The sequence below is a fragment of the Babylonia areolata genome, chromosome 19 (assembly GCF_041734735.1).
Source record: "Babylonia areolata isolate BAREFJ2019XMU chromosome 19, ASM4173473v1, whole genome shotgun sequence".
In the NCBI taxonomy this organism is placed as follows: domain Eukaryota; kingdom Metazoa; phylum Mollusca; class Gastropoda; order Neogastropoda; family Buccinidae; genus Babylonia; species Babylonia areolata.
Window position 1 is genome coordinate 8,550,220 of NC_134894.1, and position 18,216 is coordinate 8,568,435.

At 39.1% G+C, this 18,216-nt stretch overlaps 2 protein-coding genes across 3 annotated transcripts in view; one reads left to right on the forward strand and one right to left on the reverse strand.

Annotated features, from left to right (window-relative positions):
• The first annotated feature begins 47 nt into the window (after window positions 1-47).
• On the forward strand, window positions 48-9,971 carry LOC143294054 (putative transcriptional regulatory protein Teth514_1449). 2 transcript variants are annotated; one of them, XM_076605469.1, is made up of 7 exons: window positions 147-186; window positions 799-871; window positions 4,925-5,458; window positions 6,359-6,468; window positions 6,977-7,110; window positions 8,195-8,375; window positions 8,810-9,971. In XM_076605469.1, the coding sequence occupies exons 3-7, from the start codon at window positions 5,053-5,055 to the stop codon at window positions 9,017-9,019; spliced, it is 1,041 nt and encodes a 346-aa protein (XP_076461584.1). In that variant the 5' UTR covers window positions 147-186; window positions 799-871; window positions 4,925-5,052; the 3' UTR covers window positions 9,020-9,971. The 2 variants fall into 2 exon arrangements, with proteins under 2 accessions (XP_076461585.1, XP_076461584.1); XM_076605470.1 differs by lacking the exon at window positions 799-871 and having other exon boundaries at window positions 48-186.
• Window positions 9,972-14,453: 4,482 nt separating this feature from the next.
• The window catches only part of LOC143293428 (uncharacterized), a 29,404-nt gene continuing 25,641 nt past the window's right edge, over window positions 14,454-18,216 (reverse strand). The window contains exon 13 of the mRNA XM_076604279.1: window positions 14,454-18,216. This exon is cut by the window's right edge and continues 461 nt beyond it. The gene's annotated coding sequence lies outside the window, so the exon portion shown is untranslated.

Genomic DNA, 18,216 nt, shown 5'->3' on the forward strand with positions numbered 1-18,216 from the left:
CCTCCGGAACGTGAAACTTTGCTTCACGGGAGATAACTTCAGCGGTCTGAGATCGGTGTGTGTCGAAAGTTTCAGTCCTTGAGTTCGTGCGTGGTTTATTATTTAGTGTACCGAGTGGATAACTTTACAGAATCAGTGGACATCCCCGCTTTTGTTGCTATTGGTTCTTTTTCAGTGCTTCACACGGTATTTTAATAATGATGTGGTGTTTGGCTTATTTGGCTTATTGATTTTCCACAGAGTTAAATCTTTACTGAGCTGTAGATAAATATAGTATACACTATGCCAGATTTAAACAAGGGTTTGTTCACAACAAGTGATCCAAAAGCACATAAATGGACACTGATTACGAGGGCAAAAGGCTTTTAGCCTATAGCCAAACATTTCTGTGATTCTGTGATTATGCTGATAGTTTCAATCACACATTCAAACCACAGGAGATGCCGGTGTGTTAGTTCAAATGAACATGTTCGTTCTATATTTTATCACTAACTCTATTACATAAAACTTACTCTAACACATTCCCGCACACACACACACACACACATTGACACACACACGCACCGGGCTGGCGCGCGCGCGCACACACACACACATACACACACTGCACACACACACGCACACACACACACATTCACACACACACACACACAAAGCACTCGATCCAGTGCTTCTGTTCTTCAAATGTAACGTAGCAGACAACACTTCTTAAACTTATTATTATTATTGTTATTATCATCATCATCATCATTCTTCTTCTTCTGCTTACTTCTTTTTTTTTTTTTTTTTAACCTGTAGATGAAGGGAGGTCATGCACTGAGTACAAGGGCTGTCACTCTTACACAATAATTCATGAGGTGGAGGTGAAAAGGTGAGACAACACAAACTTTTTTTTGGAGTTTGTGCGTACCTTGAGTGTTGCTTATAACTCATTCGTTTATATTAACATTACGTTTTTGAATACGGGAATGTTTTAGCCCTCACTCTGTTTCGCGGCGTTTGTCCGTTCGCCGCATAGCAATATCACATCAGGCTGCACAGATGTCTGTGCATGAAATCGAAAGACGGCGATTTTACAGTTGTAGTTGTGGTGGTAGTAGTATGGGCAATATCCACATTTCTTTTCCTCCACTCTTCTCTGGCGGTGTGAACAACCATGCCTTAATGTGAACACAACTTATTCCCCGGTCTTGAGGCGAGAAAAATTGATAAAGGTTCAACGATTCGTTATCCAGTGTAATGTCAAACTCGGTTGATAATTTATTTTGTCTTGTCTATAATCCTGTGGTAATTCCTATACAGGGCAACAATCCACAATAGGGGTGCGGGGGGGGGGAGGGGGCGGGTGCGCTCTAGATGACTGATGTCTGTGTACGACTGTTAAGCTTCCTTGTTCAGTCAGGGGAACCCGGGCCCCACACAGCATCAGTCAAACAACAACAACAACAACAAAAACCCCTGTCATTTGGCTATACTGAGCCTGATGCTCGCAGCCAGGCCTCAGTCCTGGTCTTGAATGACTGAGGGGACATGGCTGAGATTATATGGTCTGGAATCTGGTTCCACAGGTGGACAGCTGAAGGGAAGAAGGAGTGCCTGTGGGAGTCAGTGCGGGAGAAGGGTACCTGTAGTTTCTCTGGGTGGCCTCGGACAGTTCTAATTGTCCGCACTAAAGTACCTTCCCCAGGTGCCACCTCAACCAAACCCCCCATGATCTGGTATATCATGGTGGCCTTGGCTGCAGTGCAGCACAGTTTGAGGGGGTCGAGTTCCAGCCTGGTGATAAGTTCGGTTGCACTGGTGGTGGGGCAGAAGTTATGCTTAATTTGCCGAGCTGATCTGCGTTGTACTATTTCCAGGTTGATTGTGAGATACTGTTACGGGGGGTCCCAGACTGGCACAGCTTTTTCTAGGATGGGCCTCACAAACCCCTTGTAGCATGTTGTCTGGGTGGTGTAGGGGCATCCTCTCAGGTTCCTGTACATTAAGGCACTGGTCTTGTCTGCCTTTGCTGTTGTGGCCTGGATGTGTGCTCCCCAGTGAAGGTCTCTACGCCCAGGTATTTGGCTTTCTCCACCTTCTGGAGTTCCTCATTATGCAGAAAGTAGGTGGTAGGGAAGGGCTTTTTCTTCCTTGTCACTGAGAGGACTTGACAGTGGCTGGCATTGAATGACATTTGCCAGGTCTTCTCCCAATGCTCAAGTTTGTTTAGATCTTCTTGGAGGGTGTTGGTATCTGCTTGGGACCTGATCTGCTGGTATAGGATGGTGTCATTGGCAAACAGACGGATTGTGGATCTGATGTTTTTGTTGATGCCTTTGATGTAGATGATAAACAGAGTCGGGCCAAGAACAGATCCCTGAGGAACCCCAGAAGTCACTTGGCCGATGGTGGAGATCTGTCCTTCAACATTCACTTGCTGGGTTCTGTCGGTGAGGAACTCTTCAATCCAGCGAAGTGTTTGTCCACAGATTCCGTAGTGACAGAGTTTGAGAAGGAGGCGGTGGTGAGGCACCTTGTCAAAGGCCTTCGAGAAGTCCAGCAAGATGGTATCGGTTTGTCCTCCCTCATCAAGCACTGCTGCCAGGTCATCCACTGTGAGGATCAATTACGATTTGCAGGATCTTCTTTTGCAAAAACCATGCTGGGCATCGACAATGATCTTGTGCTTGTCAAGGTGTGATGTGATGGCACTTTGAATGATGCGTTCCATCAGTTTACCACAGACTGATGTCAGGGAGTTGGGACAGTAGTTTGCTGCGGAGCTCTGATCTCCTTCCTTGTATGCTGGATGGACTGTAGCATGTCGCCAGACTTAAGGCATTTTTCCAGTGGCAAGGGATAGACTGAAGAGGTGGGCAAGTGCAGGGGCCAGTTCCTGAGCTGCTGTAACCAGGAGGTGACAGGGAATGTTGTCTGGACCAGCTGCCTTTCAAGGGTTTAGGTTTCTCAGTTTGGTTGATTCTTGAATTTTGAATGAAAATATAGACGATGTGTGTGTGTGAGGTGACAGTTCATGAAATACATCAGTAACACTATTACTGAAACAGAATTTAGTATTTGAATTTTATATTTAAAAAAAATCCATCAGCATTTCTTGTGGAACTGTACTGAGGTGCAAAGAACTGATCCAAAGATACATTAATAGCATGACCATTAAAGAGTTTATGTTATTTTTTTGTCAATTTGATACAATTTTTGTAGTAATTGATATAAACTGCACATTTGGGATACAGGTTAAACTGTGTCAGGAGTAACTTTTTGCCATTTCAGAAAGCAGTTACGAAGTGTATTTTTATATGGTGTACTGCATACTTTAACTTAATAGCGGATTTACACTTGTATGTTGATGTGTGTATTGGTGGAAATGAGGGAGCAAGCTCAAAAGACTATCATTTGCATTTGAAATGCTGACAATACAAGTTTATGTATCACCAATGGCTATATATATGCATTGTGTTAAATGCACAAATTTAACAATACTACAATACATTTATGAAAACACACTCCAGGTCAATTTAATACTCTGACATATAATCACATGCTCCGAACGCTAATTTCAGCAAGTAAATATCCATTGATAAGACCACAGACAAACACTTTGTCAACATAATAGAGTATCATGCTTCCTGAATGGAAAAAAAAGGAAAGAAAATCAAAGGAGAAAAACGAAATTAAATTTACCAAAGTTTTTTTGGGTTTTTTTATGTCTAAGTAAAAAACAATTCTGTTAAATGCCTACATTCTTGTATATGTTTTTTTATATTTATTTATTTATTTTTTTATATATAGATTTCTCTGCACCCTCTAAATCGCAGTAGATTATCACTTTAGATATGGGCACCAGACAGTGTTTCCATAGTGAAGTTGCTCGAGAGCTTTGTATACTTTTTTCAAAAGTGTCACTGTCAAAATTAGTAAACATTCTTTTAATTATTCCGATTATTTGTTTACTTTATTCATATAAATGCAGTTCTAAAAGTGCAGTTCAGCTGAAAGATTTCTATCAAAAGTGAATGATAGGTGTTTTTCATTTTAACACAATTTTACCACACTTGAGAAATTCAGAATTGACAAGTTGACTGAATAGCCGAACTTTGTACTTACCTGTAGAAATGTCAGATGACTAGTATAGCTGCAAACTGTAAAAATATATATTCATTTTGACTTATGTGAGATTGGCCCCTTTGATCTTTGAAGATATTTTCATATAGGCCCACACATATGTAAAAACCTGACAATAATGTATGTTGAATATGTCTGGTGGGTGTGGAGTGTGTGTGTGTGTGTGTGTGTGTGTGTGTGTGTGTGTGTGTGTGTGTGTGTGTGTGTGTGTACTTTTATGTAAGAGTTTAATTGATTTATTATGCACATTATATAGTGTGAACTGTGAGGTTTCTTTTCTAATTAAAATAAAAAGTGTTCATTTTAGATTAACAATACTTTGTATAATTACACTTGCAATGGGGCTGACTTAAACAGTAAAAGACAGTTTTCTGGTTTTTGAGCAGGATGATAAAGACATATATATGTTACTGCTATCATTGTCTTTTGCCCATCTGAACTTGTTGAGCCATACTACAAGTTAGAACAACTGTTTTACCTATTTCATCTTTCTTTCTAGTCTTTGGCATCTGCATTTTTCAATTTCAAGTTAAAATAGAATTTGAAAGATATTTTATGAAGTTAAGCTGGGTACATATATATATATCATTCAATGTGCAGGAGGATTTAAACAAGCACTCCAACTCCCCCCTCAGAAGTGCAGACAGTCAGGGGAGAAGATGACATGAATGACTGAAAGGGAAATGGGGCAAAAAAAAAACAAAAAAACAAAAACAAAAAAAAAAAAAAAAACTGAAGTAGAAAATCAATTTTAAAGGTTTTTTTTTCTTTCTGACCTATGTTTGATTTATGTTTTCAGTTGAACAGCCATGCGCATGACCTGGAGTTGGATAATTAGAATCATCTGACTCAAGTCGCAAAAGAAGAAGAGCAGATCAATCATATTACAAAGAAGAAGAAGAAGAAGAAAGGAAACTTTCACACACAATGGAACTCAGGTCTGCAGTCAACTCTGCCAGACAGCTGGTGTGTTGTATAACAGCAAGACAGCTGACGTTTCTTTCTAGTCCAATCAGAAGTCTGTACCTTGTAAGAAGCAACACCGATGGATGCTTGCACCGGTCTGTCTGCTCTCATTCCACCTCGTCTTTATGGAGATGGAAAGGAACACAACCTCAGGGCCTAGCACCAAGTGTTGTTGCCCAGTCTTTCATGATGATGAACCCCTCACCACCAAGGGAGGCAGAAACTGCTGCGAGTTGTGTTGGGTCGGTGCGGGGCATGGCTGGGCATAGCAAGTGGGCCAACATCCGGCACATCAAGGCTGCCAAAGACAAAGAGAAATCGAGAGTCATCAGTGAATATTCCAGAAAGATCAGAGCATTTGCAAGAGGTAAGTAAGATTAAAAAAAAAAAAAAAAAAAAAAAAAGTTCATTTGTTTTTGTAAAATATAGTATAAAATCTATAAGGATATTTAAGAAAAAGGCATTACAACATAATAAATCTAAAAAAATATATTACATTTTGTGGGAGAAGTTATTTATATGCATGCTATTACAGTATTTGTGCCAGTCTGTCATATATATAAGGTTATTGACAGTAACACATAAATTTTTTTCACAAAAATTCAAGAATATAATGATTTAATGTGATTTTTTTTTTTTTTTTTTTTTTTTTTTACAGAGAAATCAGGTGAACGAGAATAAAAATTTCAGTTTTATAAAGAATATCTTTAAGTTTTAATCTTTGCAAACTGATATGAATTTATGTGAATGTATATTTTGCAAAACATGCATTGATGCAATAATTTGGTATTAGTGCTGATGGGGAAGATAACTGCCATTCTGTCAGAATAAATTTACACATTTGCTTTTGATGCAAGCAGACTGACTGGCCTATCAACAGACAAAGCAAAACAGTACATTACACATATATATATAGATATATGTGTGTGTGTGTGGTGTGTGTGTGTGTGAGCGCGCGCGCGCGCGCGTGTGTGTAAACTTAAATAATTGAGGAATTTAACTGAAGATTATGATCTGTGAACACACACACTCTCTCTCTCTCTCTCTCTCTCTCTCTCTCTCTCTCTCTCTCTCTCTCTCTCTCTTTCGCTTTATGTGTATATATATATATATATATATATATATATATATATATATATATATGGATGCACACAAACATACCATCTGACTATCTGAAATGGAAAAATCTGAAAGAAAACACAAAGAAAATATCTTTAACAAGTAAACATTTGTAACAGCTGTTACTGTTGCTAGTCTGTCATTTCAGAAACTGGTCAGACTGACCCAAAGACCAGCAGTCAACTGGCCAAGCTAATCACAGAGGCTAAATCCAAGAACGTTCCTAATGCCAACATTGATCGAGTGTTGGCACAGATGGTGAGATATGCTCCTGTTCTTTGTTTATTTTTTTTGTGACATGTTTTTTTTTTGACTGGAACTGCATTTGATATTGTATTCTTAGTAAGCAAATCTTGATTATCTTTCCCAATCTATGTCTTGGTGTTTAGAGGTTTTTTTTGTGTTTATTCATAGCTTAATAATAATAATAATAATGATAATAATAACGATAATAATAATCATAATAATAATCATAATGGTATTTATATAGCGCTGAATCTTGCGGTGACAAATCAAAGCACTTTCGCACCAGTCATTCACACGCATGCATACTCTCAAACTGGAGAAAGTGAAGACAAGGAAGATGCAGGGAAGGGAGGCTATTTTTGGGAAGAGGTGGGTTTTAAGGCCAGACTTGAAAGAGCTGAGTGCGGAGACCTGACAAAGTTTAAGTTCATGTTTTCAGCCACGTTTTTGGTGCTTCTTATTTGTGCATGGTCTTATTCATGGCTCACTATGCACACTTAATGTCTGTGTTTTCTGTCAGGTCAGTCTGAAGAACAGCTCTCCGGTCATGTTCACGGCCAAAGGCCCAGTGGGCAGCGTGATGTTGATAGAGGCACTGACCACCAAGATGACCCAGACAAGGGCCGAGCTGCAAAGCATTGTGAAGAAGTGTGGGTAAGTGTGCACATCAGCACTGCAGTGGTCAGTTTTTGTTACTTGTTTTTTCTATTTGTCCATTGTGGTGAGTGTTCACAGCTTCCAAGACTAAAAAAAGATGTAATTATTTTTTTATCAGTTAATGTGTTGAAAGACGGGTGACTAAACTGATTAAAACTTTATATTATTTTATTTTATTGTACCATTTTAGTGTTTCTTGCAGTGAAAAAGGGAGACTGCGAAGGAATGCTTTAAGTGTGTGTAGTTGCTTCCCTTTACCTCCAAAGGGAGCATTTGTTTGCTCTCTGCTCTGTGTACAAAGAGATGGGACATGAAAAAAGTGAGCAAGGAGAGGGTTGATAATTTTTTTTTCTTTTCTTTTCTTTATGGCCGATATTGTAAATTTGTTTGCACGAAAACTTGTTTCCATTTCTAGTTTTAAAAATATTTTTGCTTTACTGATAGTATCACACAGGGTGGATATATATAAAAATGAAAGATGTACATGCACGCACTCACATGGTCACATACACATGCACACTAACACTTGCAGGAGTGGGTTTTTTTGTTGTTGTTGTTTGTGTTTTTTTGCTGCCCCATCATCTGCACTGTTTCAGTGGCACTGCTATCACATCACTCATTCCTAGTCCCCCATACACTGCCACACCCAGGTTTGTCTGTCTCATTCCCAGTGCCGGCAATCCACAAGTAACAATTGATGTTAGGTCGCCAGAAGGCTTCACACCAGAGGAGACCCTGCACTGCTGCTGAGTCACTTCGGTGGTGTTTGGTAGTGCCTATTCTCATTTAATGTACTTCGGACACCACCTACTAAGCCCCCAACTTATGACAATGATGGCTTTGTTGCAGAGCCAGAATGCAGGGATGTATATTATATTGCCTCATCTTGACAGTTCCCCAAATTTGTATTTTTCTTTTCGCATGGTGCATTCCTATTGTGCAAGTAACACTCACGCAAATTTTGGACGTCTACAACTTAACTGATTACTGCTGCTTTTGATTAGGTACAACTTGCTCACAGAAGAGAGAAGAGTTAGTCAGGTGACATTTCCCCAAACTGCACACATTGTGCTTCGTGCAGATTCTCCATGTTTGACTCTGGGTCTCTGGCGAAGATCGCCTTTGAGGAGAAAGGTGTGGTCCAGGTGTCCTGCCCAGGTGATGCCCCCCCTGACCTGGAAAGTTACGTGGACATTGCCATCGAAGCGGGGGCGGAGGATGTCACACTGGAGGAGGGCGAGGAAGGGAATAAAGTTTTGGAGGTGAGCTGATTCGAGGTATCAAACATCTTGTGACCCTCTATTGTTTCGTTCTGAGAGGGAAAGTCCACGGTTACATTTGTAAGGTTTTGTGATAATCATATAAGTATTGATGCTTTTACAACATGAGCATAATTTTTTGCTTGTTTGTACTGTACTTAAAAGAATTATCATAATGTATGCTTATCAATAAAACTGTGAAGTACTGTGCTGTGTGTATGTATGTGTGTGTGTGTGTGTGTGTGTGTGTGTGTGTGTGTGTGTGTGTGTGCTTTCCCCTTCTTCTCTCCTTCCTCACAATTCAACCCTTTACCTTCCCTCACCCACCTAACACACACACACACACACACACACACACACACTGCCCTTAAGTAATAGATTCTCCTAATTATTTCAGCACTTTTGGCACCAACATTGCCCTAATATTGATGTTGCAGTTTGTGTGTGAACCAAACGATGTGTACACGGTGAAGAAAGAACTGGAGGCCCGGCAGCTGGCAGTCGGCTCAGCGGAGGTGGTGTTCAACACCACCAGCCATGTGGCCCTCGACTCCAGTGTGTTGGAGCTGATTGCCAAGGCCATGGACAAACTGGACGAACACCCGGACGTCCTCAGAGTGTACATCAACGTGGAAGAGGCTTCTTAACACCACCAGGGCGGTTGATGATAATAATGATCATACATGACTTTTTATTGCTGCGATGCCCAGTACCAGCGCTGCTACAAGCATCTAAATATCTTCCAGTTAGATATAAACGCGACATGAAAAAAATTATCACAGCTTTCTGGTGAGGAAAAACATCCAATGCCCCCAGAGATGTAAATCAAAAAACACATTTCAAAATCCATCAAACAATAGAAGTTATCAAGTAAATGATACTTGGATGTAAATGTAATGCATTTAATAAAACATGCATGCACATGCAGCTGCTACCTCACAAACACACACATACACTCTCTAAGACACAAGCAGACATTCTCAAGCACATGTATGCTGGTATGTGAGCATTAAAAATCTACAGAGGAAAACGCACGTCCCCTCCACACTCAGGACTTAAAGAGTTTGTGAACTCAGACATCTGAAATCAGAATACATTGAACATCAACTGCACTTAGCACACCTCGTCACACAGCACCATAGGAATAGACGGACCTCAGACTTACTGACAGACAATGTTCGTCTTTTATGACATTTCATTTGGATTGTGTTCTTGCACAGCACCGACTTATTGACAGACAATGGGGTGACACCAACAAACTGGCCGAGGACAGCAGAAAATGAATGCCTCATGCGTCCAACGATGCAGGAGCATGTAAGTTAGTCACTGGAATGATATCAGACAGCATCAGATGAATGACGTTTGGTTTTCACAAAGAATGATAGACATCAGATTTGTAAATGTATGGAAAATATAAAGAGTGAATATTGTTTCAGTGTGATTTTATGTATCATTTCATTGTGTATTTTGTGGATCATATTGTATGGAATTTCAGTAAGGCCATTTGGTAGCATTGAATAAATAACCTGACATCCAGTTATCCAAAATCAAATGTGATTTGTGTTAATATTGAAAACATTGTGGAAAATAAACTGTTTCGATATACTTTATTGTGGTTGTGGTAATCATTAGCCGTTGCATTGTATGTTTCTGTCTCTCTCTGTCTGTCTGTGTCTCCTTTGGCTTGTGTGCTTTGATCCTCTTTGCGCGTGCGTGTGTGTGTGCATGTGTTTGTGTGTGTGTGGAGAGTGTTGAGAGGAATGCAGCATGTTGATATATGTACTGGGTTTTTTTGTTATTGTTGTTTTTCATATTATTATTATCTTCAGCAGTTAGGGAGGTATGACTGAACTAAAGCATATTTTTCCATTTTCTCTGGAAAATTTCTCTGCACACTCCTTAGCAAAATGTGTCATCTCAGTTGAAATTAGTGATAAGTGAAGACTGGAGCACAGTTTGTGTAAGATACATGCACCATGTGAGATTTCAGGATATCCGTTAATGTATACTGTATAACATGGTCAGCTATGGAGGCGATAATCAGGAATAGAAAGAGAGAGAGAGGGCACAAAATAAAGTTTGCATGAGAAAAAACAATGGGTATTTGACTCCTGTTTGAGCAGTACTGACCAGTCAACAAGTAAATAAATAGGATATGTGTGTGTACATGTATGTGTCTGTGATGGAACAGTGATTCAGCCCTTATGATTATTCTCTTAAGAGACAATTAAGTCTGAAGATTTTCATTGTTTTTTTGGTTGTTTTTTTTCCTGTTATTTTTTTTCTTTTTCTTGAGTTTCTCCCATTGCTGCCTTCCTTGAGATCGTCTTTCTGTCTGTGGGGATGGAAACAAGAGAGACATTCTAAGCAAATAATTTTACACACCATGACAATTTGATCACATTTTTATTGTGTCAACGTTTTGTTTATGCTCTAATTAACAACCGGTCTCAAAACTTTCAACATCTTATCTTCAAGAACACACTGTTCAACTAGGACAAAACTATAAGAACACACACACACACACACACACACACACACACACACACACATTCTTTAGCATACACCAACCTGACATTAAGTGTGGAGATTTTGTATGCGGCAGCTTGCAAAATGAATGTAACATGGTGGTAGCCTACACAAAAACAAAATAAATGAATTTTATGTTGAAATTAAAACAAATTCATTAACAACAAAAAACAAAAAATAAAGTTCTTTACACTTTAAGCATACTTGCACTTAAAATATGTTATATGGATAGCTGCTTCTATTTGCTTTTTGCTGGCTTTGTTTCCCTTTTTCATTTCTTAATTGTTCTGTATCACTGCTATGTTGTTATATATTTCAAAACTAGATGTTTGATTTTTTCTTAAACTTAGAAAACAGTCGAATTGTTTTCTAAAAAAAAACACCAACCCAAATCAACCCCAAAACAAGAGAAAATAAAGTATGCCCCACAATCCTTTTCCCTCGACCCTCAGTTTTTGTTATGATTTTATTGATGACTTTTTAAAAATTATTATTTATCCATCGAAAGGACTAGATGATAAAAAAAAAGAAAAAAAAAAGCCACACCAGAAGGAAATTCAAACAAAACCATACTAACCATGAGGACATAATGGTTTGACACAGAATCAGTATCAGTATCAGTAGCTCAAGGAGGTGTCACTGCGTTCAGTCAAATCCATATACGCTACACCACATCCTTTCTAGGACATGGAGGTTGGAGACCCTGTCTTGCCACTTTATGCCGAGGATCTTTCGTAGGCATCTCTGGTGAAACTGCTCAAGTTGTTGAATGTGACGGCGATACGTCGTCCATGTTTCACAGCAGTACAACAAGGTGGTCAGCACAACAGCTCTAGGTTTTGATTTTGGTGCTGAGCCTTTTGCCTTTGTTGTTCCACAGCCTGTTGTCGAGTCTGCCAAAGGCGGAGCTGGCCTTGGCGATGCGCAGCGTCACTTCTGCATCAAGGGCTCCGTTGCTGCATAGGGTGTTGCCCAGGTAGCAAAACTTGTCGACTGACTTATCTCTGTGTCATCAATCTTGACTGCAGGTTTGGGGGAGGGGGGGGAGGCACTGGCGTTCTGTGAGCTAGCTGGTTGGTACATGGACTCGGTCTCGCTCAGGCAAGGCCTCTTGCTCTGAAACCTTTAATCCTTCAATATCTCTTTTTTTTTTTTTTTGGTCACTACAAATTTCAGCATCGTAAATTATTGCACCTATTTACAAGAAATACTTTCGCGTCTTACGCAATGGAGGCATATTATGCTGTATAATTGTATTACTCTTTTTTGTCACAACAGATTTCTCTGTGTGAAATTCTCCAGGGACAGCACGTGGCTACACTGAGAGCGCTACCCACTTAAAAAAAAAAAAAAAATCCTGCATGCAATTTTATTTGTTTTCTTATCGATATGATATGACATGATTATGATATGATATGGACACCGCTGTCCTCGGACAGAGGAAGTTCTAAGCGCTTTAGAAACACGGAGTCATTTGCACAACAGGCTCCCTTCCCGGGTAGAGCCGATTGACAGCTGCCGTTGGGTGCTCCCAGTTTGTTTTAGTCACGTGAACGCGCACGCGCGCGCGCGCGCGCGCACACACACACGCACACTCTCTCTCTCTCTCTCTCACATATTCATACTGTATGCTTTGGTACAAAATTATCTCTTACGAAATTCTAAATTATATGTAGCATTTGTGGATTTCAGAAAAGCGTTTGACTCTGTGAATCGTAATATTTTGTGGGATATTTTGAGAAAAACTGGTGTACATGGCAAGTTTTATACGGCCCTTAAGAGCATGTATGATTCTGTCCTTGTGTGTGTACGTGATAAATGTACTTATTCTGATTTTTCCGAATGTCCATATGGTGTTAAACAGGGTTGTCTGCTAAGTCCCTTGTTATTTTCGTTTTTCATTAATGAACTTGCTGTTGAGCTGTCAAAAAAGGGCAGACATGGAATTCAGATGATACCAGGAGCAGTAGAATTGTTTTTGATGTTATTTGTGGATGAGATTGTGCTTTTGTCTGATACAGCCATTGGGTTGCAGAATCAACTAACTGTTTTAAAGCAAGAAGCAGACAGATTGCGGCTAACTGTAAATCTTGAAAAAACTAATGTTATAGTTTTTCGAAATGGGGGCCACCTTTCAGCACATGAAAAATGGTTTTATGGAGATAAAGAGTTAATAGTGACGAATTCCTATAAGAATCCGGGGATGTTATTTACCACGAAATTGAGTCTGTCATCTGCTTGGGCTGAAACAAGCAAAAAAGGGAAAAAAGGGGTAATAGAAATTATCAAATCTTTGCGGAAGCTACATTCCACTGATATGAGCCTTTTCTGGAAATTGTTTGACACACAAGTTGAACCGGTTTTGACCTATGCAGCAGAAATTTGGGGGCTTTTGATTAATAGTCAACTCGAAAAGGTGGCCACATTTGCTATTAAACGTTTTCTCGGCGTTCCACTACACTCATCAAACACAGCATTATATGGGGAAACCGGCAGATATCCACTGTATGTTAAGACTTTCGTAAAATGTGTAAAGTATTGGATTAAGTTGACAAGGCTACCGGCTTTCAGATTATGTAAGCAAGCGTATGAGATGATGCTACTGCAAGAAGAGAGAGGTAAACAAGACTGGGTTTATCAAATCAAAAAAACTCTAACTGAACATGGATTTGGACTTGTTTGGATGTGTCAAGGAGTGGGTTACGAAAATGCGTTTATCTCAGAATTTAAACAAATTGGCATGGAGAAATGGAAAGTAATGATAAATATAGCTGGTTCTTTTCTTTCAAGACAGCATTTCAGACAGAAGGATATATTTCAGTCATAACAAACAGGTGGCACAGTCAATCTTGCTAGATTTAGATTGAGAACAGTCGGGCTGAATGCTAATAAAAGATGGTTTGAGACAGGTGGATTAACAACATCTCCTTGTCCAATGTGTGGTGAGAGTAAAGAAGATGAGATACATTTCATGTTCAGTTGTAAAGGATACGAGGAGGTTCGGGAAAACTGAACACTCTTTAAAACAGCTGCAGCAAAGAGGAAAGACCTGGTCAGTGTCTTAACATCAAATGACGAAAATATTATCCTCTCAGTTGCAAAATACGTCTCAGAGGCAGTAGATACACGGACAAAGAAAATAAATGATCAAAACGCCTGTTAATACAAAATATGTGCAAACATTAATGGTTTCCAAAATGATTATTTTGAGGGTCAAAATAGAAGCAGATAGAATTGGTATTTGGATGGTCAATCTGATGATGATGATGATGTTGTTGTTATTTTTGTGTGTAATTTGTTGGCTGTTGTTTATTGATATAACCTTTGTAATATTAGGTGCGTTAGTTTTTGTTTTTGTTTTGTTTTGTTTTGTTTTACTTTTTCAAATGATTGGATAAGACGACACTGTAACTTCCCCTGTACTCCCCTGTCACATGGGCTGGTAAGCTAATGACAGTAAAGAGTTAAAGTGTCAAAGTCTCTCTCTCTCTCTCTCTCTCTCTCTCTCTCTCACAGATATGCAACATTTTACGTTTGTGACCATTTCGTTTATTTCCCACGCCATCAAATCAGCCATACTCTTTCGGGGGTGTGCACACTGGGTATGTTCTTATCTCCATAACCCACCGAACGCTGACATTGATTACAGGATCTTTCACGTGCGTATGGTCTTAATATGGAGGTAATCAAATCATTCACATCAAAAACATTGAACCTCAGTGCCCAGTACATGTACACAAGTATGTATGATTTATAATCACCACCTTTCACACACAATAGCAAACACTTGTACTCTGCAATACGTATTGCACTTTTTAACTTTTATTGAGATTCGAGATAAATATTTCTAAAGAGTGTAAAGTGTAAAGAAACTGGTCCATCTACACATTTTCAAGCACTTATAAGCACTATGTAGTTGGCTGATTATGTCTTTTTCATCCATCAAGTACATGCCTACATTGAGGCTTTTATTGTTTTAACTCTTTTTTTTTCTTCCTGTGTGATTCCAACGGATTCAAAACATAATCTACAAAATTGATGTGTTTTTCTTAACAAACTAAATGTGGATATTAAAAAGAAAAAAAATAATTGTAATTATTTACAGCATTAAAATGCACTTACCAGTGATATTAAAGTTGATTGAGTGGTGATATTATGAATGTGTCTGTACAAATTTATTGTTCCAGTAAAACTCAACTGGATGCATCTGCTGGTTTAGAAGAGAGGTGATAATATATAATGTTATGAGTTCAGAATCTTTCATATTAGATACAAAACATTGAAACAAAACACCAAATAACACTGACATAATGCATTTGATTCAAAGGCAGTGGCGTGGCAGGCAGTGCTGTGCTGTGAAATCAGTTCTCAGTGTAGTATGATGTGAGGAATACACTTCAGTGATGTTTTTTTTCTTCTTCTTCAATTCTCCACATAAAATGATATACACACCATCTGTCTCTGAGAAAAAAAAAATCAGAGTACATCTCGTTTACTTGTTACCTTATTTCAATACATTAGAAAAACCTCAATGTACTGAATTCTATTTTCCAAGATTAAAAAACTTTATTTTCATGGAATATGTGTCAAGAAAGCATCCCATTCAAGAATGTTACAAGATACCTTCAACCCCAACTAAAATAAATATACATATGATTTTGTTTTCACTATGAACTGGTGAAGTTTTGAAATTAAATACGTGTTTCCTTGAACTGAGTCCTGTGCTCCATTAACAGTGATAGGATATAACATCTTGCTTGACTTTCTTTCTTTCTTTTTTTCATTTTTTTAAATGCAAATGTCAGTACAGGACAACTCCATTGCTACTGATAATTACCATGTTATATGTGCATGCTTGACTGACTCTTAAGCTTTTCATCTCTAATAATGACTGGCATTCAGACAATAACTTGAGACTTGATGAAGAATAAAAATTTATATTGTTGAGACAAAGAGGAAAGACGTCCAGCGACAGCTGACTTAGGATTGAATCCATGACTTGCTGTTGCTAGTCTATAAATAAATGCAAGTTGTACAGAGGGCTCAGCTCTTCATTTTTTTCCCCTTGGGAATTACATACACATCACCACATGACATATGGTGGAAAAGGGGTGAAAAGAAAACATGTCGTACCTAGGATCACATCCCTCAAACTCACTATACTTCCTGTTTGCGATCAAGGACCTGCCACTTGGAAACCTTGTGGGATTGATACATAGACCACAGCCACTCTACTTGATACAGCAGTGAACCCAGGACTTGAATTGAGTGTTTCATGTTGGCAGTAAATCCGGGACTGTTGTTTCCTGTTGGGCAATGAACCAAAGGTTCTACAGTTTCCTGGTAATGTTGGCAGTGAATCCAGGATTTACTGTTTCTTGTTTGTAACAATATCTGGGGCTTGTCATTTTTCTGTTAGCGGTGAATCCAGTTTGTTGATACCATTTTTGTTATACAATTGACTCGTCTCTGTATGTGCATACCTTGCATTCATAACATCCTACGAAGTTTTAAGACAAACAAACAAAAACACACAAGACGCAGGTGGTTTGGGCATCGAGAGAGTTGGACAGGTGTTAATCATTACAAGAAGAAGGAGCCCTAGAGAAAAGGATTTGAGAGCATTAGAATTAACATAACAATGCCTTCTCAGTGAGGTGGAAATGAGATAACCTGTGAGAAAGACTGATGAGCTGCTACTTGCTCTTCGCAAACATCTCTCTCAGGAAGTTACCGGCTGCATGGTTTTGGGGTGAAATGTACTTCAGCACTGTTTGACACTGGGTTGCCTCTGCATCCCACATAACCTTTAACAGAGCCTTTGTGGATCACTGTTGTGGAAATGGTGCTTAACGATCAAAGGTGAAGTTGAGAAAATTCAATGCTGCTTTTTTTTTTTTAAATTAAAAAATAACGTTATAAACAACATTTGTAGTCACCTACTTTTGAGTAAGACAATTGCTTACCCATGTGGAGTGAAACACACACACACACACACACACACACACACACACACGCGCGCGCACGCATTAATCAAACTCACCTTTACCGTTGAAGACAAAATCATTATACGTACGCGTGCACGCATGCACGTACACATATCAAACTCTCCATTACCACTTAAGACAAAATCGTTCTCTGTGGCTGACTAGACATAGTTGCTGTAATGCTTAAAAAAAAAGATACAATGAAAGACGGTGCCACAAACCTGAAAGACAAAAAAAAGGAAAAGAAAAAAAAGTTTGTATGTTCGTACTACAAAACGCCTTCTTTGAATACATTTATGTGCCGTCCTGTGCTGGACAAACGGGCAAGTAAGAAACCCATCTTGTCACTGTACCGCTTCAAGAACTGTTTACTGAACACGCTCTGAAGGCAAAGAGCAACACGATATATCAAGAGATCAGATCTGCGAGGACACTTTCGCACTTGTCACTGACATAAACTGTAAACTGACTCATCTGCATCCACAACGTGGCTTACTTGGTCGTCCGGGGGAGTTGAATGTTTTGCTGTGAGAACGGTCCAAGGGTTTGAGATTGCCACACACACTCCAGTTTCTGCACTGGCATGACAGGAGGGTACCAGCCATATGATTTTCAACCAAGATCTGCCTTTTCTTCTTTTAAATATCTAAAAACGAATACTCACCGAGTTGTTCCGTCAAACAAGAGTGTAAATACAGTTTTCAATGGAGGCACTAGCACTCTTTATTTGAACTGTTTCTCTGAAGAACAAGTGACATACATCTGGATTTATACAGCATATATGTCTCACAAGACTGAATGAGCTGAGTTTTGTTTTCCAGCATAACGACTTATGCACACAATGTATTGCTTGGTTTCATCGGATATGTTTTTTGTCCTACAAACAGAAATGTACCTTGCGTCTTTCACACACAGGCAGTGGACAAAATGTATAAGCAAGTCAAATGATGCCCTCCGAGCACTTTGATGCAGCACTGACTGTGGATTCACCAGATAATGCATGTTCTGGTCACTAATGGCACACTGCAAACCATATATTATACCTATCCAATTCCTACTGCTAGCAAAACAGTTCATGGGTTGGTTCAGGTGATGCTCGGCCAGTGCTTTCCATCAGCGATCATGCACAAATGCTGCAAAATTAGCTTCTTTTTTTCTCATCTTACTCTTCACTTTGTTGTGTTGATCCTCCTTTCAAGTCAACACTGCAATTTTTCTTACCTAACTGATACTGCTTCTTCAAATTAAACATGGAACGAATCCTCACTCTGTGTTGTTGTTGACCCTCCTTTCAAGACCCAACACAAAATAACCTGCAAGTTTCTATA